We start from the raw sequence: 25310 nt of genomic DNA on the forward strand, positions 1-25310 counted from the left end.
TTGTTTCTCTCACTCCAATTTGAAACCTTTTGGGATGTGAAAATAATAAAGAATTTAGTCTACCCGCTGGCATCCCAACAGCCCAGCTTACAGAATGACATCTCCTTGGGTGAACACCCCATCGTAGCTACAGTCATTGGCAGAATTACAGGCAAAAACCCGGATCTGTCCATTGTGGAATTTTTATTTAGGTGTCCCAAGTTTTTCAGAGCCAAAAAGAACCCCACAATTGGGCAACATTTGGTGTGCTTTGAGAGGACACTGCATTGAACAATCATCAGGTTAATGCATTGGATTCCAGTGAGCACCAGCAAACAAGGCCAAAGATTATCACTGGTATGAATAGGAGGAAATGTGTTGGGAGTCCCCTGACACTTGCCCTCTGGGAAAGGACTGGTTCAGTGAGACAAAGATAAAACATTTCTCATCGGGATCTCGTGAAAAGAATAAAGGTACGTCAGTTTACTCGTTGTCTACTACTGATTTCAGAATTAGATCCCGAGCAGGTCAAAGTGTCAATTCCGTCAAAGCAGAATGTAGAAGGAAAATGTGATGGGGGAAAATTATTTACAAAAGGAAATGAAATGTGTTTTTATGGCTTGCAGGTGAAAAATAATATTTCCTTCAAAAACAAAACCTGAATAAAATACAATCAACAGACCCCATCATAGAAAAGAGGGGAGAAATCTTGTAAAGTTGAACACTGACAAGATTTTATGCACTTTTCGGAGGCCTACATGAAGTGTTTAAAAATTGTTACCATCAAGAACAAAACTCTTTGTCACTACTTACCAAATATTCTACTCTTATTGATTATTTTAACATCTGCAGAAAAAGAAACGTAAACTAAATACTGACTCAGATTACTGATGAGGAATTGCACTAATTTACCACTCTGCATTGATGGTAACATATAAATATGTATAAAAAGTAATGGCCTTGGATCATTTCACATTCTGAAGTATTCTGGGTTTAAACGTGGGATTGGCTGCTCTACGTCATGTTTGCAACCATTTGAGTGTACACAAGTTATGTGCAACATTCTCTAAACTTGAGAGGAATCCAGACAGGTGAATTTTGGAAATGAAAAGGAACCAAGAATTCTAGGTTATTTTTGCTCTCTGTCTTTCTGTCGTTCCCCCACCCCACCCCATCGTCCCCCACCTCATCCCCCCTTCACCCCATCCATTTTTCATTTTGGTAAATGGAAAGTACCCATTACTACATCCCTGCTATTGTTACGTCCGACTTCACAGTATCACCCAAATGCTACAACCATCACCCTTATGTGAAATGTAGTTGGTCACTATAAGAAATCGAACACTAATCAGAGAATTACATTTTTTAAAATTAATCTTTTGAATCAACAAACACTGAATGATACAGTTTTGCCTCTCGGCAACTGTCAGATTTCGGAGGATTCGATTCTTTCTATCCATGGTAGGTTCTGCTTGACATCAGTGTCCGTTAGTTCAATTTTGGCCGCAATCTCCTGAACTTCTTGCTCCAGGGCCTGGTTTCTTTGGTACATCTCCAAGTAGCTGGACTGCAGTCGTTTCTGATACTGAATAACCTTTTCCTTTTCATCCTGCCAGGTACTCCTCTCAATTTCAAAGCTGGCAGCCTGGGCTTCACACTGTCTTCGTTCCAACAACAGTTCTGCTTTCAGCCTCTCAACCTGGAGGGCAAGAGCTTGGGCACTGTCCTCCTGAAGGCCCCTGGCCTTCAGATCATCTGTCTCCCCACTCAAGAAAGCCTTCAGTTCTTCAGGAGTCCCATCTCTCCTCAGAGAGGCTTCTTGGAGCAAGTTGGCTTCCTCCTGTTGCTGCAGGGCATCGGTGCCCTTAGTCAGTTGGATGGATTGTGTCTGCAGAGAGTTTTTTAATAGCAGGAGCTGTTCATCTTTGGTACAGAGCTCCACTCGGAGCTCACGGAGGAGCGTTTTGAGGCTGAACAGTTCACTTAATTTCTCCGCCACTTCTGCTTGTGAGTCTCGCAGCTGCTGCTTCAACATGGCAATCTCACCAGCCTTCTGACAGACCTGCAACGAGACAAATATCAAGTACATTGGTTGTTCTGGCCACCATAAGCTAAGAGCACCAACGGCTGGGTTTTTACAAAACATGTATTTTCATTAAAGTCCACCTCAGTTGTTCAATTTCCCTTTCTTACACCAGGCTCAATGGGCCTTCCCTGCTGTACTATTCTGTCATTCACCTTTTTATTAAATTGCAGGCAAGTACCGTATCATAATATCCAATTATAGCTGGCAGAACTGACCAACCAGAAATCTCAAGTCTGTTTTCCTTCTTTCCTGGGGGATTCAAACATACCACTAAATCAGAGAATGCCTACAGAGCAGAAGGAAACCGTTCAGCCCCTCGAGTCCGCACCGACTCTCCCACAGAGCATCTTACCCCTATTCCCGTCGCCCCACGTATCTACCCCACTAACTCCCCTAACCTACACATCCTGGGATGCTAAGGGGCAATTTAGCATGGCCAATCCATCTGACCTGCACACCTTTGAAGTGTGAGAAAAAAAAACAGGGCACCCAGACACTGGGAGAATGTGCAAACTCCACAAAGACAAGTGATCTAAGGCCGGTATTAAACCAGTGACCCTGGTGCTGTGAGGCAGCAGTGTTAACCATTGTGCCACCGTGCCGTTTCACTGTTCCTTTATTTAATTTTTCTACCTTCAGTCACGCTGGAAGTAATGGGCAGCCCTGACTACACATTTCTGGAAGAGTTACATTCTTTCAGTGTTACATTCTTTCCCTCTAATATTTTAAAAAGCATCAACCACGAGGTAGAAATGGTCACGGCCAACGATGAATGTCAGTGGGAAGGAAATCATGTTATACTGACAAAACAGACATTGAATTTCACATTTAAAAGAGGATCGAAACATCCTTTTTCCTGGTGATTTATGAAATCAAGTTTCATGAAGTATAAGGCAGAGGAATGAACAGAGGAAAGGTCCAACAGCTTACACTCACTGGTGCAGAGTACTGAACTCACCATGCGCAGAAATATCCCCAAATTTGATCCCAGCGGCATGGGCTGTGTCAAATAATAAAATCAGCCAGGGGTCAGACACCTAACTGAAATACAGCGAGCCCTTCCAGAAAGTACGTCAGACAAGGGGTTCCTGTGTTGTACTAGACATCTTAGAATCATAGAACAGAATCATAGAATCCCTACAGTACAGAAGGAGGTCATTCAGCCCATTGAGACTGTACCGACCACAGTCCCACCCAGGTCCTATTCCCGTAACCCCACACCAGGGTCAATTTAGCATGGCCAATCAACCTAAATCGCACAGCTTTCGGACTGTGAGGGGAAAGCGGAGCACCCGCTGTAAGCAGACATGGGGAGAATGTGCAAACTCCACACAGACTGTGAGCCGAGACCAGAGTTGAACCCGGATCCCTGGCGCTGTGAGGCAGCAGTGCTAACCACTGTGCCACCCTCTTCCTTGACATGCACAATCCAGGCTTACATGTGAAGGATGATCACTTGGCTGAGGCAGCTGAGGCTCCAGAACCCACATCTGTTTGCATTCAGGGCATTAGGGTAGAATGGGAATGGAAGTGATGTGGGGGGGAGGTGAGGGAAGGAGAAAATAAAACACAGTTTGACTGGCACATGTCCCCGACGCCTGCTGATCAGTAATGTATACCTGATATGGTACTTGCTTGCAACTTAATAAAAAGGTGTATGACAGAATAGTACAGCAGGGAAGGCCCATTGAGCCTGTGTCGTTCTTTCAAAGAGTAATCTAATTAGTCCTACTTCCCAGCACTTGCATTATATTCCTGTGAATAGATTATTACACTAAAAGTGAAGCTTTTTCACATAGTAGGATTAAAGTTAACATTTGCAAAATGGTATAGTTTCCTCCATTTGCTAATGGAAAGGTAAATTGGATTATAAAAAGTGATTTCCACTATATACTGAAACCAAAGTAAAAATATATGGCCATTAACCTATTAAACAAATGCTAGATAATAAATGGCAAGAAATATCTAAAAATATTCCTACCTCCCATTTAGTCTCCTCTAGCCTTGGGGTTATGTCATCTTGCTCCTGTCTGTAAGATGTACATCGGCCTTTGAGTTGCTCACACTCCTTCAGTAACTTGTCAAAATCCTCTTGCAGCCTCCTCTTCTCCTGCTGGACTTTGAAGACCTGCAGCTGCAGAGTCCGCTGGGAGCGCTGGGCTTGCTGGCTCACCTGACGCAGCTTGCTGGCATATATACGCTTGAGTTCTCCCATCTCCTTCTCCCACAGCCTTTGTTTATCCTCAAACACCTGAGCAATGGCATCCTCGCTTTCGTCCAAGTTCCTCCTCACATGTTTCAGCTCCACCTCCTTCTCGTGCAGCCGGTCCTCCAACTCCCTGACAACGTCCTCCATGGACCGGGAAAGCTCACAAGAGGGGGACATATTGCCCTGGTAGTTCAGCCGGCTGAGGACTGCCATGCTCTTACAGGAATACCGGCCGCTGTCAGAGTTTGCCACCTCCTTGGATCCTCCGTCAAGGTAATTTGACCCAATGTGGTTGATTTGACCCATGGAAGCACTGATCTGCCCCACATGATGCTTCAGGCCTGTCCCACATGGAGGGAGACTAGTCATCGAGTTCCTTCCCGAGTCGGACATGTCTTCCTCTTGACTGACGGTCCTGAAGTAATCCTGCGCTTCATTTCCATTCCTCAGTGATGAATGATCCATCTTGCTGAAGAAATTGAGGCTGGCAGTACTGTCAGACAGCTCCTTGCTCTGTTGCGGATACAAGTTCTGCATTGAACTGAAGTTCTTTGGCACAACAGGCTTAAAGGCAGAGGATCGAGACCGAGACTGTGAAGGAAAGACAAAGGTGGGTGGGAGAGAAGTCAAAAGTAAACTTCTTGAATGGTAGTTTGCTACTTTGTAATTCACTGGATCTGTGCATAAACTTTGTCAAAGGCCAGATCTTCACAGACCTGGGCTGACTCTGAAGGCCATTAAAATGGGCAGGCTGGAGGTAATTTCAGGATTCCCACTCTCTCTGTTCCCACCCTCCCCATTCCCTCTTAGTGCAGGTAGGAAACCTTTAGTGTTGTGAGAGAAGTAGCTTTTTCTTAAAGCAGATTTGCGAATGGGGGTATTACTTATGTGTTTCAAGACTGGCAATTGTTATAATATAGCTAATTGTGTTAAATACAATGTGCATAATGAGTGAGTTGGCCTGGATACAGGAGAACCATGAATGGGGCACAGAGGGGGCAAGGACGTGGCATCAGGCCGTTGAAAGCTTTATTCTTTAAAACAACTTGGACAGAGCCCTTTAAGCAGCCCCCTTCAGTAGTTGCCCGACCTTGAACCGCCTCCAGAGATGGCAGAGATTCCATCCCGCATCTCCCACCTCCCCAGAATGAACACAAATGTCTGCCAACTTGGGAAATTTCATAACATGAGATTCCTGCCACAATAGCAACAATCTGGCTCAAAGTATTCTGCCCCACATGCTCATCATTGTGAACTAGTCAGTCAGAAGGTTTTATATTCTTCTGAGTTTGTGCAGTGGAAAAACTGTCAGGACGTTGGAAACCACCTTATGGTGACATTCCCAATCCAGGTCACTGTGCATAGCCGAAGTCTCTATTCAAGCCCCCAGTCTTGGGCATTCTCTTCAAATGCAAAGATGAAGCTATATTGATTTGATTTCCGACATAGATGATTCTTCCACCAGCCCTGTACGGACCGGGTCTAAAGCAGCTCTTAATGATTGGTGTACTCCTGTATGTTCCATTAAACCCAACTTCTGCATCTTTACTTGCCTTACCAAAGAAGAACTTGTAAAAAAAGATATGGGCTGGAATTTTACCGTCCCGCCCACCACGGGAATCTGAGTGGGCGAGGGGTGGACAATGGGAAGATCCATTAATCTCAGGCAGGAATTTACAGTTTTGGGATGAGTGAGGCTATAAAATGCTACTCATGTTCTCAAAGAAATAACAGAAGGTAGTTTAACTGAACAGTGGGGATGCAGAGAGAAAAATAAATGATGTTGAGACACTGACTGATTCCAATCCTACCTCCACATCATTTGAGGTCTGCACACATTTTTTTGGTTTTTTTTTTAAAGACAATTCCAGTCAGATACTGAAGTTGACAAGAACTTCAATTAAATGTCTCATAATTATAGTCAACAGCTATATACACAAGCTTATCATCAGGTCAGCCACCCATCATCAAATGAACACTGGTAACTGCACTAACATGACACATTCAGTCTCAAAACCACTATCCTCATGGTCCAACTGAGATTAGTGGAGTAATTACATAGCAATACCCTGAGATAAATGAGAGAGTGTGTTGCTACACGTGAAAGCATCTCTTCACCTCACGAAACAGTAGAGCCTGCATAGTAATGTAAATGGTCCAGTCTCTACTGGCTGGGAATGCTAAGGTAATCTCACTAAATTCTTCAAAGCAGCGGACTGGATTCCACAGACGGTCCCAGCCAGTGGCACTGCTGCCTCACAGCTCCGGCTCACAATTCCAGGAACCTTGGGTGGCTGTCTGTATGGAGTTTGCACATTCTCCTCGTGCTCTGGTTTCCTCCCATAGATGTGGAGATGCCAGCATTGGAACCTTCCCACAGTCCAAAGATGTGCAGGTTAGGTGGATTGGCCTTGGTAAATTGCCCTACTCTCCCAAGATGTGTAGGTGAAATGGATTAGCCATGGTAAATATATGGGGTTACACGAATAGAGCAGACAGAGAGCCTGGGTAAGGTACTCTGCTGGAGAGACAGTGCAGAATGACCCCTTCTGCATTGTAGGGATCTTATGACTCTCAGTGAACTGTGTATGTTGGGTTCATGGACTAATAGCTAAGACACCTAATGTCGGATTAGTTCCATTAATATAACAGACAGTAAGAAGTCTCACAACACCAGGTTAAAGTCCAACAGGTTTATTTGGAATCACAAGCTTTTGGAGTGCTGCTCCTTCAGGTGAATGGAGAGGTAGGTTCACAAACACGGCATATATAGATAAAGACGCAATTACCTTTGTCTATATATGCCGTATTTGTGAACCTACCTCTCCACTCACCTGATGAAGGAGCAGCGCTCTGAAAGCTCGTGATTCCAAATAAACCGGTTGGACTTTAACCTGGTGTTGTGAGACTGCTTACTGTGCCCACCCCAGTCCAACGTTGGCCTTGCCACATTATAATTGAGATCCAATAGCACATTTCTTCTGGTTTCATTAAGTTTCCTGGCCAGGAAATGATGCTGTATTCGTAGCAATATTGTGTTTGTTTTTCTGAAATATATTTAGTTGCTATTATTTTGCATTTTTATAACACAAAATAGTTTTGTGTCCGTGTAAATGTAATCCTCCCTTTCAGGTGAATCCCAATAGAGACAGAGGGTTCTAAAGAGTAACATTTAACTGTCACTTGTCCTTTCCTTTTATGTCGTTAAACTTCCTCGCTAAACATGTAGTGTCTGAGATTTTTTAATTATGTTCTTAATTTCTGCAAAAGTCTAATATCTTACATTCCTAAAAATTTGAAAATCTCACCCTTTTAGAAGTCAGGAGGGGCAAGGGTGTTGCACAATTCAAGCAGAGTTTGCAAAATAGCGAATTAACAAAATATCCCATTAAATTCCAAAGCCAACTTCCTCGTATTTGGTCAGTCAACATTTACCAGCATTTTCAACCATTCCTGATGGAACCAGTCGAAAGTAAACAGGTATGTTCCACTGTACACACCTCCCCCACCAAGTTAACGGCAAAAACTATAAAATGTCCCTGTTAGTAGCTGTATTGTCAATCAATCAGTGGTGGATCGACAGGGCAATTAATTTTAGGATATAAAATGTGGGATTCGGAAATATCATAGTTCAGATACAGGATCAGGATCCTTAGAAAACAAAGGTGGACAATCCAAAATTAGTCCACTCTGGATGACAAAGAAAATAACAGGAGGAGGAGGCTTTCAACAAGTAGTTGGATTTAGGATTTAATTCATAGCAAGGAAGATGTTAGCTCTGTTCTTCCTCCACAGATGCTGTCAGACCTGCCGAGATTTTCCAGCATTTTCTGTTTTTGTTTCAAATTCCAACATCTGCGTTAATTTCCTTTTTCCAGCTTTTAAACATTAATTTACAGGATGTGGGCATTGGCTGGCTGCGCCAGCATTTATTTCCCATCCCTAATTGCCCTTCAAAAGGTAGTGAGCTGTCTTTTTGAACCACAGCAGTCCCAGAGATTAGGCACATCTGCGGTGCTGATAGGGAAAGAATTCCAGGATTTTGACCTGGGTTGGGGAAGTAATTGGAAACCATTATCAGGGACAAAATAAACTCTCATTTGGAAAGGCATAGGTTAATCAAGACAGGCAGCATAAACTTGTTAATTGGCAAAACAGGACTGAAAATCAAATTCTTTGATAAGAAGCAGTGGAGGTGGGGTGGTCAAATCTTTTTAAGGCAGAGGTAGATAGATTCTTGTTAGGCAAGGGAATCAAAGGTTAGTGGGGGCAGATGGGAATGTGAATTTTAAATACAAACAAATCAGTCGTGATCTCATTACACAGCAAAGCAGGCTCGAGGGGCCAAGTGGCCTACTTCTGTGCCCAGTTCAAAAAAAGAGATGGTTGATCAAGATACAGCAGATGTTGTATTCATGGCCTTTTGGAAGGCATTCAACAGAATGACACACAGCAGGGCTCGTAGAATTAAGAGGAAAGTGGCAGAACGGATCCAAAATTGGGTTAGCAAGGGGACGGGGGCGGGGGGTGCAAAAGGAAGTAGTGGCTGGATATTTTTCAGACTTGGATGTGGTTTGCTGTGGGGTTTCCCACGGGTCCTATATGGATCCATTACCTATTTCCAATTTTTAGAAACTACCTCGACTTGGATGCAAGAAGTAGCATAATAAAGTTTGAAGAAGGCATTTCAAAGAAATGCCTTCTCCAAACTTCAAATTCATTTCTACAATGAAAGTTGGCATTGTGGTAAATAGCAATGAGGGTAAGTTATAGACTTCAGGGTGACATAGGTAAAATAGGATAAAGCATAGCAGGTGTGTTCAATGTGGCAAAATGTGAAATGATGCACTTTGGGAGAACTAATATTGAAAGACCAGACAGTATGTATGGTACCATTTTGAAAAATGAGACCTTGGTATTCATATAGATAAATCGTTAAAAGGGAGCAAGGTAACTTGATGAGGTGGTTAAAAAGATATAAAACATGGCCTGGGTTTATAAAAAGAAGAATGGAACCTAAAAATAAAAGAATCGAGCTAGACATAAATAACCTGGTTACCCCTCAGTTAGAGTATTGAGGACAATTCTGAGCATCACTTTTAAGGAAAGATGGAGGTTGGAATTTTCTGACCATTCACGCCAGTGGGATTTTCCCATCCTGCTACAGTCAACAGAGGCTAGGCTTGTTGCCAAATTCTCCCACTTTGCTGCAATGGGAGCGTGGCATGAACGGGTGATAAGATTGCACCCATAAAGAACGAGAAAAGAGTACAGGAGTGTTTACCCAGAATGTTACCAGGGATGAGGGACTTCAGTTGTAAGGAGAGGGTTAGAAAGGTTAGGATCATTTTCTGAAGAATGGAAGAGACTAATAGGAAACCATACAGAGATTTTCAAGATGGGAGGTTTTGATAGACTGAAGAAGAAAAAAAGATTCCTTCTGGTGGCCTTTTTCACTTGGAAATGTTGGGATCTAGAATGCTGTACTAGAAGGCACCATATTTAAAAACAAGAATCAAAGAAATGGAATAGAGAAAAAGATGATAAAAATTCAGAAAAAAAATGTAGGAAAACTTCAATGAAAAATGGATAAAATGACAACTGGGATAATGTTTTAATACCCTTTCGTGAGATGTGGGCATCACTAGCAAAGCCAACATTTGCTGCCCATCCCTAATTGCCCCCTTAAGAAGAAATCTGGCTAGCTTTTCTAAAAAGAAAATCCATTGCTCATGGTCAAACTTCAAAGATTTAGTACACTTTAAAGTACCTTTTCAAATTTTCCTCCAACGGGAAGTGAATTCTTGGTCAAATCAACCTCCTTCCCATCCTTAAAACATGTCCGCCCATAGATCTCATCTTGTCCATCTTTTCGGCAGCGTTCCATGGAAGAACTCCCAGATGCAATCCTTTTCTCTGTCTTTGATCCTTTTTTAGTGCTGTTTAGGTAGTTCAGTAATTCTCTTTGGGTCAATCCCTTTTTAAACAGCCCATCTGGCTGCCTGATATTGTAAGCATTTCCATTTCTGTTACTCTTCAGACCATCACTTAGAAGGTCTTGTTTTTCAGCCATTAAACTACCAACGCTTCCCATGTTGCACTTGCTGTTGCCTGGGGAACAAGGGTAGAGGTTGTTGCAATGGCTGCTGCGATCACTGGATGCACTTAAGGTTTGGACTGCAGCCATGGACCCTCAGGACTCGAAGGAAAAAACTCGGTGGCAACACTAGAAGGAAGGAGACAGGTAATTTAGAGATCAATTGCAATGCTGTAGACCGCATGTTTCCCTCAATTCCCTTACTGAGTGTAGACTAAGCCAACTATAATCGCATCTACTCCCTTACTGAGTGTAGGCGAAGCCATCTATATCTGACAGAGAAAATAAAAAGTGAACACATTCCTACTGCACAGTAAATGGTAAATGCAGTGAGGATCCTTCACAAAGTCTGAATACTTTGTACATAAGAACATAAGAAATAGGAGCAGGAGTAGGCCATCTAGCCCTTCGAGCCTGCCCCGCCATTCAATAAGATCATGGCTGATCTGCCGTGGCTCAGTTCCACATTCCCGCCCTCTCCCCATAACCCTTAATCCCCTCTCTTATCAAAAACCCATCAACCCGCGTCTTAAAAATATTTAGCGAGGCAGCCTCCACCACTTCAACGGGCAGAGAATTCCAGAGATTCACCACCCTTTGAGTGAAGAAGTTCCTCCTCAACTCCGTTCTAAACCGCCCCCCCTTTATCTTGAGGCTGTGCCCCCTAGTCCTACTATCCTTTCTGAGCGGGAAGAGTCTCTCCACCTCTATCCTATCCATCCCATTCATCATCTTATACGTCTCAATGAGATCTCCCCTCATTCTTCTAAACTCTAACGAGTACAAGCCTAGTTTATTCAGCCTCTCCTCATAGCTCAATCCCCTCAACTCCGGCATCAGCCTAGTAAACCTCCTCTGCACTCCCTCCAAGGCCAAAATATCCTTGCGTAAGTACGGCGCCCAAAACTGCACACAGTACTCCAGCTGCGGCCTCACGAATGCCCTATACAGCCGCAGCAAGACCCACTACTGCCTTTGCTAAATATACCCTTATAATGACATTTAAAAAAATTCATTACTTGATTGCATATATTGATGACATATATTGCTCATCCTAGCTGCTAGAAAGTGGTGAGCCATCAGATTTAAAGTCACCATTCTGCAGCTGATCTATTCCAGTCTCTGGTTCAATTTATTCTGCAGAGTGTACAGAATCAGCTATGAATGGGTGATGTGCCAGGAGTTTTTATGTATTAGTTGTGGGGATAAGTGAGGTCTGCGACATTCCTTATTCTATTAGACAAACCATTCAGCAAAAAAAACATTTTTTATTTTAATCTTCCGAACTGCTGTCAGTTGGGTGGAGGGAAACAGAGCAGCTGAGTGGGTTCAGTTCAAGCGCTTGCCTTCAGCATAATGCAGTCTACTGCTGGAAGAGGGGACATGTGTAGACAATGACAATAGGTGAAACCGGGGGGGGGGGGGGGGGTGGTGTGTGCTCTGGTTGTGTTGCATCTTAAGGATTAAATATCCTGATGACATATAAATTGGGCACTGGGGTCAGGCACCATACGGCGAACAGTAACTGTGAAACTGTGTCCCAAAAAAGTAGCCAGTGCCAACTGGACACAAGTCAAATGAGAATTAAACTGGTAGAAAAACAGAGTTGTCTGAGCGGTTTTGCAAACTGTTCATTTAAATGTTTCACTGAAAACCTGAAGCAAACCTCACTCCTTACCCATGCAATAGTGTTGTTATATATTCCTAACTTACTGTTTGGAAAACACTTGCATTGTGACTCGAGCAATAAAAGGTGCACAAATGATAAAACCAAGGTGGGTGTTTCCATCTTCCAGTGGTGGGTCAGTGATATGGATGCCTTTTCGATATGCGATGTGATATCAGGACTTGGCACCACCATGCCTGCCCCACCACGGAATACAGCATAAACCCCCCCCCCCGCATGCATAATTAATGAGACTGGGGCTGGAAGATAAGACATGGTTTCCCGCCAGCCTTCACTCCACATTGCTGTCCTCACCATAGGTCTTAGTCCCAAACAACGGAATTCCACCCATGAACATTCCATAGATGAATGCCCTGCTGTTTGACCAGCACTGCATTTAAGCGACTACGAGGAAAGGTGTTTGTAGCACTTACCATAACCTGCCACACTCCAGCAGGTGCAGGTATTAAGTGATGGTGCATTTTGTTATACTCAAAGAAAGTGAAATAAAGCCTACCTCACAGCTACTTGGAGTGATGGAGGTCCATGTCATTTTTTGGGAGCAAAAGGTCTGTTTTTTGTTATAACATAACATAACATAAGAAATAGGAGCAGGAGTAGGCCATCCAGCCCTTCGAGCCTGCCCCGCCATTCAAGTATTGTGAAATGACCCATTTTGTTAGTTTACAAGTGTTCCAAATTTGATTATACCAAATAGATGCTGAGAAAACTCCTACTCTGTTCAAACAATGGTCCTTAACAGATTTAGTGAAGAATGGAATGTGTAGTTTGTAACAGATTCCATTTCCCCCCAGTCTTTACCATAATGCAGAGTTTCTCGGATCAGCAAATGGAGGACTGATGAAGGTGGCAGGGTCAATGCAATTTCCTTACATCCCTAATGATCACACAAGAGTTAATGTTTTCCCTCCAAATAGATGCGATCCTTCATCACATGAGCGGACTTTGGAGAAAATAATAGCAACTAGCATGAGAGACTATTATACATAGTCTTCACCCCAGTAATAGGAAATAAATACTTCAGGTGGATAACAGAGACTTACAAAAATATCTCTAGTACTAAATTGAGGGGTGACTGATCAGTTTAAAAGTCATGCAAATGTCACTAGAGCTTAGACCAAACAGTTACAATCGGCTGCTCCAGAACTACTCATTGGCACGGGCTGAACAATTGCTTCAGAATTACAAGGGCTTTCAGGAAGATCAAGCAATAAATAGGGACAAATATCAAACCAAAAAAAGGAGTCCCTTTAATCAGCTTGCCGTCAATAAGGACAATGCAGAAATCATTATCAAACCAAGCAATTCTAAGGACTCTTGAGAGAGAGGCAGATCTGTCCCCAGCTGCCTTCGGGACCACTCTTCCACTTTTTTTTCAGAATGTAGTTGCATGATATTCGGGAAGGTGGGTGGGGGTGGGGGGGGGGGGGGGGGGGGGGTGGTGGAATGCGAGGGACAGAAGGCAGCATTGACAATATTGGATAGAAGAAGATGGGAGGAAGCTTGTCAGGAACATGAACAAAAACTTTGACTTGTTGGGTCAAATAGTCTGTGTCTAAGCTGTAAATTCTATGTAATCAGACAAAAGACATCTTTCATAAATCATATCTGAGAAATCCTACTTGCCCCCTTTGCTACTTAGATTACAAAAGGAGGCATTCCACAGAGACAGATCAATCAACACAAGTCTAATCTTGTGATTAATCTCAACGGAAACAAGTAGTTCCAATGGTATTTACTCCCCACTCGTCCTCCAACCATGCAATCCAATCTTTAATGTTGACATCGTTTCTAGCTGACTCACTCATCCTGACAGTGAATTCAACAGTCTCATAACTTTCTCAGCTAATCGGAACAGTCTGCTTCTGTCTCCCCTACTCCAGCTTTTCATAATGTTAAATCTGTATTGTTCCAGAGAAAAATGAATTTTTTTTGGTATTTGACTTTCCTTATACCAGACCACAAGAGCATAAGAACTAGGAGCAGGAGCAGGCCATCTGGCCCCTTGAGTCTGCTCCACCATTCAATTAAGATCATGGCTGATCTTTATGTGGATTCAGCTGCACTTACCCGACCGCTCACCATAAACCTTAATTCCATTACTGTTCAAAAACTTAACTATCCTTGCCTTAAAAACATTCAATGAGATAGCCTCAGCTGCATCACTGGGCAGAGAATTCCACAGATTCACAACCCTTTGGGTGACAAAGTTCCTCATCAACTCAGTCTGAAATCTGCTCCCCCTTATTTTAAGGGCATGCCTTCTAGTTCTAGGTTCATGCATCCAGTGAATGTACCCTTCTATCTTCTCCAAGCCTTTCGCATGCTTCTTACAGCTGGATGTTATAGCCAGAATCCTCTGCCCTCACCCAGGGCTGGGCTGGGATTCTCCAGTCCTGCTGCAGTGAATGGCTGAGGCACCAAATTCTCCCTTCTTGCTGGAAGTGGTGGCAGGATGAGTGAGGTCAGAGAATCGTGGCTTCTATTCTAACATAACATTTTCTAGAATCACCATTACATCTTGACTTTTATACTCCCTACTTAGTGATAAGACTTAATTCCATTAGATTGTTTTTTTTAAAAAAATAGGCTTAACAATAAGCTGATCTCCGTTACTGCTTTTCTTTAAACCCAACTGCATCACTTCACAAGCAGTGATGCTGAATTCCATTTGTCAATTTTTAGCCGATTGCTCAGTCATATTAATATTCCTCTTCAGCTTCCTCTGGTCTCTGAAGTAATGAACTGTACTATCTTTAGTGTCATCTGCAAATTTCAGCAGCATTCTCTATGCAAGATCGTGACACTTCCCACAGTGTCAACACCTGGTGCTTAAAACTCCCAACATCTGCGAGTAATGACATCACTATCCTTTCCTGTGCTGACATTTTTAGGTTTAGTTTATTCATTCTGCTTGTATCAGTGGCTTAGATCAGCTAGCCCACCTAGCACTTCCTTCCCTCTCTCACTCCGTCTCGCCAAATTCATATTGTTCGAAATCTTTACTCTCCTCCAGTTCTCACTTCACGCTGCTGTGATCTCGTCTCTTCAGAACCAAATGAAATTATTTCTTCCCTATTCCTTCACTCAGTGTGGGCCTGATAACCAGAATCCAGCAAATGTTGCACTCATCATAAAATGCATTAGTAATCATTATAACTGGTATCAAAATTGCCCATCACTGCAAAGCTCAGGCGAATGAGAAATTACTGTAATAACAGGCCATTATTCAATTACCAATTTGCTTCTGAACAGATTCGTCCAGTTGTGACACTGAGGTCTGAATTGTTATAAGGGTGCATCTCAGTTGTCAGGACAAGGGCTGTGGAGACCCAAATCCAGAAATCCTGCCCTACTCCCCCTCTCATTCACAGGAGGTAAATAGGGGGCCAGTTCCAAATTGCATGGTTCCTGAAAGCAAACTGCCCAAATAAAACAGCATCTGCCTCTAGTCATGTCCAATATTCATTAGGTAGGAGTGGAGAAACACCAAGGGCTGCTTTTCATGAAGACCGGGCTGGGGGACAATCTTACCGTTGCGCCCCATGGTCAATGGGGGTAGTGAGTCGGTAACACCACGAGGGAGCCGAGAAATCAGGTTCGCACCTGATTTTTTTGCCTCTCTTGATTGTTCCAAGCAGAACAAGAGATAGTGGGGGGCTCAGAGCACAGAAACCCACAGTGGCGTCCTCTGCTGCTATCAGATGGCTTTTGGGCCCACTCCCCCTACTGGCAAATTTTAAGTTTGTCAGGTTTGTTCTGCCAGAATGTGGCAAGATTCAACTTTTAAGTTGACCAAAAAAGGCAAATTTCTCCCGTTTTCACGCTCATTTGGCAGAATTTCTTTGGTAAGATCGCTCCCTTGGACTCTGCTATACTTTAAAATTGGTAAATAGGGCTTGATTCCAGGATTCCCAACCTTATTCATAGTGTGTGTCATTTTCAGAGGTGTGTTTTAAGGGTGCAGGCTGGTTCAGATCGAAAAGCCAATGCCCTGCATTCCTGAACTAGGCTCTGTATTGCAGAAGAACCATGTCCTGGTCCTCCACAATATTTATGAAGATGGGACAGCTCTTTTCAAAGAGTTATGATTCACAACACCTCAGAAGTGTCACAAACCATACTTTGCACAAGGGAAACCTTTGAAATACAAGGTCAAAACGTCCTATTAAAGCCCCCTTGCCAAGAAAATGCCCCCAAATAACCTTGATGGGCCTCCTTGCCCTCAAGTCAAGGTGTGCCTGCAAACAACCCCCATAGCCACTCATGCCAAGCTATAACACTTACTTGTCCAATTACCCACTATAAACTGCACAGACCAACAAACCCTATAGTGATAGCATGATTTGAGAAAAAACCTTTAAAAAAATCAAGCATTGATAATTTTCCACTTTAAAAAAAAAGTTTTTAACCTCAGATGAATAAAAGTGTCAATCATCCAGACACTTTAAAGTATCAACAGCAACATCGGGAAACACTTCAAGCCTTTCTTCATAAAACATTGTGCCAGCGCTGTCAATCAAGCAATGCTTTCCCTGGGCCTGGGGGGTTTTGGTACACTAATGGATGTCTGTGGTCTCAGCCAAGAATACATAATGAAACTTGGCTGAGAAACCCAAAGTTTATTGGCCTGTTGAAACATCTGAGCCCCTGGGCTCTTCAACTTTTGAAGAAGGAATTGAAGCACAGCAGATACGTATAGATAGGATAATGTCACTCCAGAATATCATTCAGCAGTTTTGACAATTATAACTCAAACTAATAGAATGGACAAAGATAGCTAGTGCAGTCAGAACACATGCAACACAAGAATATTTGATGGTACTATTATTTCTCATAACCATTTCCCTTATTAAAACAGGTCAGTGTTCACACCAGAACACGAGAATTGCCTCAAATCAAAGCTTTTCAAATATTTTCTTGGCTCTGGAACATTGCCCGAGACAGAACTGCCAAAAAATTCACCCCTTGCTTCTGGAAATTCAAATGTGGGCTTTTAAATAACGGAAAACTCTTGACCTACCTCTTGGAAAAAATTTGTAATTGGGATATCCAGTGGCCTAGGGGAGCCAGCAGTGTATGAATCCGAGAGATGTTTGTGCTTATTACGTCCCTCTCTCGTTGCACAACAATCCATGAAGACAGAAAACTCTGAAGCTCTAGAGACTACTCCCACCAGTGTCTTTTTCCCTAATTTCCCATGTCAGTAATCTGACAGCCTCTGAACACTGCTGCCAATTGTTGAACTCTGCACAAACAAAAGCAAAATACTGCAGATGCTGGAAATCTGTAATAACAACAGAAAATGCTGTGCAGAATGTACAAAGGTCATTTAGAACTGAAACATTCACCTCTGACCTCTTCCGTGGCTGGGATTCTCCAGTGCCACTGTAGTGAATGCTGTTTTGGCTGGACGGACAAACTCTTTGTTCTCACTTGAAGCGGGGCAGGCATGGAAGAGATTGATGAATCCCACCCTTTAGCTCCATTTCTCTCTATAAATGCTGCCAGACCTGCTAAGTTCATCCAGCATTTTCTATGTTGAACTGTGCAGTTTGGCATTGTGGGCAGATATCAATAAGAAGCTGCAGTAAGAATGTCCAATGCCATTTCATTCAGGATCATTACAATGAGCAAATAAAACCTTCTCATTCAGCCTTGACTAAATTCAAACCAAAACAGAGGCAAAATGGGAGGTGACTAACTCACTCCACACACTAAGTTGCCCTTCAAGTATTTATGTTGAGTGCCCTTTTTAACGTTCACATCTTCTTGCAAATATGTGTTGAAATCTGGTGTGCTACGTCATTGAAACGCTGAAGAATTAGTGATTCTGACAGAGCAAGAGAGTGGAATTAACATACACACAGTTAAAATGACAAATCACTGAAGCAGCTTTGAGTTAATGATGTTTCTCTACTGATATGAGGTCAACTTCTCTCACTGTCAACACTCAAACTTGTCTAAGTTGGATTCTCAATTAAATTAGCATTCAATGTTTGATGTATTATAAAGTGGAAGTTGATTATTTTCTTTTGGAAAGGGCATTGATAAGGACACTGGCTATGTGACAACTGGCAGATTGTGTGAGAAACAAACCTTGCTAGTTCTGCTCTGATTATCAAAACTTATAATTGCCTCAGGGACCAAGATGGCTCAATGATGGTGCAAAGAAATACCATTTGCTGCTTTTCTCCCTGTTTGAAAATAACGGATCGCTTATTTAAGACAGAGATGAAGAAACTTTTTTTTCTCTCAGACAGTCATGATTCTTTGGAACTGAGTTTCTGAAAAGGAAGCAGAAACTTTGAACAATTTAAAGACAGAGATAAATAGATTCTTGATGAACGAGGGGTGAAAGGTTATCAGCTTGAAATAAAAATCAGATCAGCCATGATCTTATTGAATGGTAGAGCAGGCTGGAGGAGCCAAGTGGCCTAATTTATATGTTTGTATGGCCCAGTGGATGCTGGATAAATTCATCAGTATTTGGAGGTTGTGTTGCATACAGACCAAGAATGTTCCTGTCATGGTGAGACAAAACATGCACAAAGTGGAGGTTCAATGCGAAGCGGGATTTTATTAGATTCCTATTGGCAGCCATTGGCCAAGGATAGCAAGAATGGAGTCTAATACCATGGAATGCTAAATTTTCAAGCCCCACCCTCCACTCCCCCCATCACACGAGTCTAACTTTCCCAAAGCCAAGGTTTTTTTCCACATGGAGTATGTGCATGGTCCTTTGATACCAAGTCCAGGTAAATGTGCATTATGTAAACATGAATTTCTATTGACTATTCCATTCTGGTAGGTGACAGCAACCAACTTCAACCTTGCCCAGCGCACATCCACACACACATTTGAGTCACAGCATCATGATTAGGACAAAAACATGGGCAACATTTTTTCTTTTGCGATGCCCAACCTATGGGTCAGACAAGCCAACCAACACTCTTCTCATCTGCACATGATCCAATTTCTAAATAGTGACAAACACGCCATCACCGAATGAGAAATAAGCACATGACATCTTGTTGAAATCAATGCCAATTTGATTACGTGCTCTTCTTCACACATCACTGCACACCGGGCTCTTATTCTGAGGCACATCTTAGTTATTTTGGCACAAGAAGCAACAGAAAAGTATCTCAGGGACAAAGAAGGAATTTGCATACAAACAAGTGTAAGCTCCAGGGTGTACCAGACAGAACCGAGGGCAGGTGGATCTTTATTCAATGTGACGTTCATTCAGAGGATAGGGACGACATAAATAGATAGACAAATTGGCCACTTTACTCCTTATTTGCTTAGCCTCAAAGAGACAAAAAACAAAATCCAAAGATATGGAAGTATACGATATATGTTTTGAGGCCAATTTGGATCCAAACAAAGCTTTTGACAAATTGGTTAGGAACTGTTAGGGGGAAGATGTACCTCATTTTCAAACATTTGGTGTATTTACTCAAAGTGAATCAGCCCTACCTTACCACAATGATTATTGACCAAGGGTAAATTCAAAATCAGGAAAATACTTAAGCCACACAAGACTGGCCTAGTCCTGTAAATTTCACAGCTACCGCCAAATTCGACTATGAAACTCCTAAATTTTTCAGAATCTCTTCTACTTTTTCTTTAATTCTTTTGAAAATGGACTGGTGTATGTGAATGATCCGTTAGATTGAGATTCCCAGTGTTCAGGATGAGGTCACTGTTTTCTGCTTACAGTGTACAGCCATCTGGATCCTCATTAAACTCAATAAATCCGTAGAAATCAGCAGGAGCCTGTAGCTGGCTTACGGGAAACAGCATGTGCACACACTTCTGATGGAAATGGATTTTAGTTAAGACTGTCAGATCTCCAGCAGTCATCCTCCAGGCAATTCTCCCTCACTAAATTAGGAGCCACTTGGCCAGTATAATGCCCCTGCTACAACTGAGAAGTCTAGCTTGACATGGGAGGTGGGGGAGGGTGGAGGAGAAGGAGGAATGAAGCTTGGGAACAAGCCTACAAGATAGGCCCGAGTCCCGTATCAAATGTTAACATACCAGTCAGCCAACAATTTGCTGCAACTGCGCGGCATTCCTGGGACCAGCTCAAGGCAAAATGGGAGACAGCAGTTTTAATTAATGCATGAATGCAATCAATCTCTATCCATGTTTCACCAAGAGACAGGAGCACTTTTCAATCAGCTCATTTTAAATTGCTGGCCAAGCAGCGAATTGGACACAGTACAAACCATTTGTAAATTGGCAGTTTTATCTGCAGTTGACAAATTAATTTTGAACCAAGCAGAAAAGATTCCTGCACTAGCGAAAAGAGACAATGTACAAGGCAAGGTCATTCCGCCCATCAAACTGACTTTATCAGATATCAAGTAATCAAATGGCAGACAGACGTTCCCTTTTGTGTTGTGGCAAAGGGGAGAATGTATTCCCAGCAAGCGATGTTCTTCAGGTGCAGTCTGACTGGTTACTCGCCTGTACAGCAACAGATATTCACCAGCTGTCAAGACCACACTTTGAGGGTTAAACGAACACGCAACCTTGTTGGGGTTTGGCAATTGAATGTAATCATTTGGGCTGGGGAAGTGGGGAAGAGGAATTCTGCTCCCAAGGAAGGGAACAGAAAATCAAATATAAGACACGAAGAGCCTGCTAATCTGTTTAATGCAAGGCACCACCTATAGAAACGGAGGAAATGGGCAGCTGACTTAAAGCAAAGGGTCAAAAGACTTCCATTATCATGGAATCCCTACAGAACGGAAGGAGACAATTCAGACCATCGAGTCTGCATTGACAACAATCCCATCCTATCCCTGTAACCCCACATATTTACCCTGCTAGTCTCCCTAACACCAAGGGGAAATTTTGCATGGCCAATCCACCCAACCTGCACATCTTCGGACTGTGGGAGGAAACCGGAGCACTCGGAGGAAACCCACACAGACACAGGGAGAATGTGCAAACTCCATACAGACAGTGACCCAAGGCCAGAAAGACTCCCTGGCGCTGTAAAGCAGCAATGCTAACCACTGTACCGCCATGCCAACTCATGTTGGAGATAAAGGGGGAAGGGAAAAACTGTACCAAAGCAGCAGAAAGCAGGAGGCGTGACCTAAAGCTGGAAGGAGTATTCTGACAGTGGAGGCAGGAGTGAAGAAATGGAAGAGTTTACAAGAGGAAATCCAGGGCACTGATCCTCACTGGCTGAAATCCAATGGCAAGGTAAAGGGAGGGGACACCGGACTGAGGAATGGAGGCCTCAGGAGATCTAGTGAGGGAAAACAGGCAGACCTGGAGGTAGGTACAAGGTCAAGATCATGGCAGGGAGTGGGGGGGGTGGGGCGGTGCGGTGGTGGGATTTAGACACATGGATGAGAATAAATGCTTCATCAGCAGATTTGGCAATCAATGTAGGTCCTCAAAGATGGCAAGTAGGATGTAGTGCAGCCTGCAAGAGTTTTAAGTGAGCTAAAATTTAAAGTTTAAAGAGCAGAACATTGTAATTGGGGTGGCACGGTGATAAGCACAGACTTCTCACAGTGCCAAGGACCTGGGTTTGATTCCTGGCTTGGGTCACTGTCTGTGTGGAGTTACCCATTCTCCCCATATCTCCGTGGGTTTCCTTCGAGCGCTCCAGTTTCCTCCCACAGTCCAAAGGTGTACAGGTTAGGTGGATTGGCCATGCTAAATTGCCCCTTAGTGTCAGGGGGACTGGCTAGGTAAATGCATGGGGTTATGGGGATAGGGCCTGGATAAGATGATGATTGGTGCAGACTTGATGGGCTGAATGGCTTCCTTCTGCACTGTAGGATTCTATGTGTAATGATAAAGTCTTCAAGTGACAAAGGTGTGAATGAGGATTTCAGCAGCTGACCTGCTGAGGTGGCCACTGTGTTTGTGGTGGAGAGGAGAGATTAGGTGGCAGAAGCTCAGCCTGAGGTCAAAAAGGGCATCAAGGCAGCAGCTAAAGGCCATCAATAGCACAGTGGGCAAGGACACTGCTTGGCCTGCAAATCATTCACAGAGAACAGGAAAATCTTGGCTTCTGTTAAAATTTGGGCCAGGTTAATTAATGGTGGGGAGTTGGGAAATGAAGAAGAAACATTCAGAATTAAAGTCAAGGTTGTGTGAAACCTCGAACTTAAGCAAAATGGCACCAGATTCCCAATTCTGGCACCTACTATTTCTCATGCAAGGTGGGAGTGGGGAGGGAGGTGGTGGTTGGGTTGCGATGGATTATAGATTGTACTTTGCACATCTGTGGTTCACGGAAGCAGCTGCACATGTAAAAGTCCATGGCGGGGGTTGTGAGGGGGTGAAGGGGTAGAGGTGGATAGGGGTTGACCTGGAGAATGCAAGAGGCGGGGGGGGGGGGGGGGGTTTGGGGGTGTCTGGGAGGGTTATGAGAAGACGTGCATTAGCAAGTGGGGTATGGAGAGTGTGTAGAGTGGTGAAGGGCTGCAAGGGCTGAAGGACAGAGGGCTGTTTTTAGTTTCATTGTAACTGGCACCCAGAGCACTGAGGCAGACATTTTAACTCGTCTACCTCGGAACCAAGGAGCTCTGTGGCCGCCTCTGAAATGTTTCCAGGGTCGATGAGCCTGACTCCTGTTAGCTTTCACCCTCACCCCACAACCAAAATCTGGAGATTTGGTGCACTATCTCCCAAGCTGGGTTTGTAAAGACTGAAATTCTCCTGATTCTGCACTCCTGGCTCGACTCCAATAATTCAACCCATATTGTCTCTCCCTTCAGCACAAGAGCAGCAATAGAAACAAATGCCGCCATTTTCAGTGGGTAGATGAATAATATAATACAAAACCAGAAGAATCTGATAAAAAGCCAACCTGAAATGTTAATCTTTCTCTCTCCTACTGATCGAGTGTTTCTGACATTTTCTGTTTTTACTTCAAACTAGGAAGATGCCTGGTGTGTGCAATGTTATCTTAACTGTGGCTGAGAAGGCACTAAAATTGCCTCCAATGTTTTTTGAACATACTTGTTAGACTCATGAACAGGCACTTCAGCAAAAGATTAGAAGAGGCGCTGTTACTCAACAACAACTTGTATATATAGAAATGTGGAATGCATTACCACAGGAAATAGTTAATGCCAAAACATTGAATATATTCGAGAGGCGGCTAGATATAGCACTTAAGGCAAATGGGATCAAAGGTTATGGGGAAGAAACAGGATCAGGCTATTGAGTTGGATGATCAGCCATGGTCATGATGAATGGCGGAGCAGGTTCAAAGGGCCAAATAGCCTCCTCCTGTTCCTATCTTCTACGTTTCTAAATACTGTTTAATGTACAGAATGAGACAAAGTGCTTTACAGTGAAAGAGCAATGGAACCATTTAACCAGAAGGGAAATTAGAAGTGATGATGTCATGGGAAAAAAAAATGAGGACCTAAGGAAATAAGTTTTCTAAAAGGTATATCGCTTTTCCATTCAACTCCTTTCCCCAGAACAGGAGATAGATACCTTAGAGAATCATAGAATCCCTACAGTGCAGAAGGAGGCCATTCGGCCAATGGAGCCTGCACTAACTTAGCATCTCACCTATGCCTATTCCCATTAATCTCCCTAACCTATACATTTTGGGATACTAAGGGTCAATTTAGCATAGCCAATCCACCTAACCTACATCTTTGGACTGTGGGGGGAAACCAGAGCATGCGGAGGAAACCCACACAGACACGGGGGGAATATGCAAACTCCACACAGTCACCCAAAGCTGTAATTGAACCCAGGTCCATGGTGCTCCGAGACAGCAGTGCTAACCATTGTGCCATCGTGAATGGGGAACAGAACCATCAGAGGCTCCTCTCAAATGTTACATATAGATGGTGCAAGCGATTATTGTAAAGTAAAAGACATTCGTTCAAACGCCAGGAGGGGCCAGCATCTAATAAAATATCTCCTTAGTAAAGCAAATTAGTCAATTTTGTCAGATAGCCACCAGGAAATCCAAAGCAACAATATGAACTGTACAACAAAATATCCAACTATTTAACTTCTCTAGGGTGGGGAAGGAGAACAGTAAAAAATAAACCCACTCACCCATATTTGTTCTTAGTCCTTAAAGCAGCCTTTTATTTCCAAATGGCACCTTCTGCTCCTTCAAGCAGAGAGAATTGTAAAACACTAAGCTCGAAGGTCAGTAGCACCATTATAAGTAGCTGCTTCCACATTTAATCCTGTAATCACCATGTCACCTCAGTGACCCCCCCATGCTTCCAAACTTAGCTCATCACAAGTAATGCGAAGCTAAGTGACTTTGTTCATCTAGGAGCATTTCGGTCAAGCTCATTTAGATAGTGTGGATATGTAATGTGAATACAGATACTGACACTGTAAAAGCAAACACCCCACAATTTAAACTAGCAGGCGCTAGCAAGTAGACAGATTTACTGAAGAAAAATTGATACAGAGACAACCAGCACCACAACCAAATGCAGAACGAATTAATATCAGGTGCAAAGATAGACAAACACTTTCATCTTTAAGAGGGATTTATTTGCAACAAGATCACAGACTGCAGCTGTGATGTAGAAAAAGGAGAATAGTGTTACTAAAGAAAGCACATTTTTCACAGCTTACATTGCTTATTTCCCTCTCTACAACAGCTTCTGTTCCACAGTCTCCCCATGTACGGAAGGACATTTCAGGATGTTTCAAAGATCAGAGGGAAAGAATGGATGCAGAGAGAGAGAGAGAAATAGCACGGGAAATGCAGGAAGATGATTCAAATAGGAGGGAATCAAAGGCAGTGAGGAAGGGGACATGACAGAGTAAGGGAGTGCTGGCTGAGACAGTGGACTGGCGGGGGTGTAGGACGAGGTGTTGACTACCCTTCAGAGCTGGGGGACAGTATGCAGCAAATAGCTCAAGATTGCCAAGGTGAAATGGGGTCACACAATGGAAAACTTTTAAAGTTTATTTATTAGTGTTACAAGTAGGCTTACATTAACACTGCAATGAAGTTACTGTGAAAATCCCCTAGTCGCCACACTCCAGTGCCCATTCGGGTACAGAGGGAGAATTTAGAATAGCCAATGCACCTAACCAGCACGTCTTTCGGACTGTGGGAGGAAACCGGATCACCCGGAGGAGAATTTGTAGACTCCACTTAGACAGTAACTCAAGCTGGGAATCGAACCCGGGTCCCTGCCGTGAGGCAGCAGTGCTAACCACTGTGCCACCGTGAGATTTTCAAATCAGCTCCTGGAGTTTGGAAACTGCTGGG

General features: G+C 43.3%; 1 protein-coding gene across 2 annotated transcripts in view; it reads right to left on the reverse strand.

Annotated features, from left to right (window-relative positions):
* Positions 1–1177: 1177 nt before the first annotated feature.
* Positions 1178–25310, reverse strand: part of n4bp3 (NEDD4 binding protein 3) — a 109706-nt gene continuing 85573 nt past the window's right edge. The window contains exons 1-4 of one of the 2 annotated variants that reach the window (XM_080201124.1): positions 24125–24201; positions 10045–10500; positions 4047–4865; positions 1178–2041 (exon numbers count right to left, since the gene is read on the reverse strand). In XM_080201124.1, the coding sequence (XP_080057250.1) occupies positions 1406–2041; positions 4047–4865; positions 10045–10461 (1872 nt within the window). In that variant the 5' untranslated portion in view covers positions 10462–10500; positions 24125–24201 and the 3' untranslated portion in view covers positions 1178–1405. Of the gene's footprint in view, positions 2042–4046; positions 4866–10044; positions 10501–24124; positions 24202–25310 lie in introns of those variants that run through there. The other variant, XM_080201125.1, reaches the window with a different exon arrangement.

The sequence above is a fragment of the Carcharhinus amblyrhynchos genome, chromosome 13 (genome assembly GCF_965287045.1).
Source record: "Carcharhinus amblyrhynchos chromosome 13, sCarAmb.v2.hapA, whole genome shotgun sequence".
NCBI classification, from domain to species: domain Eukaryota; kingdom Metazoa; phylum Chordata; class Chondrichthyes; order Carcharhiniformes; family Carcharhinidae; genus Carcharhinus; species Carcharhinus amblyrhynchos.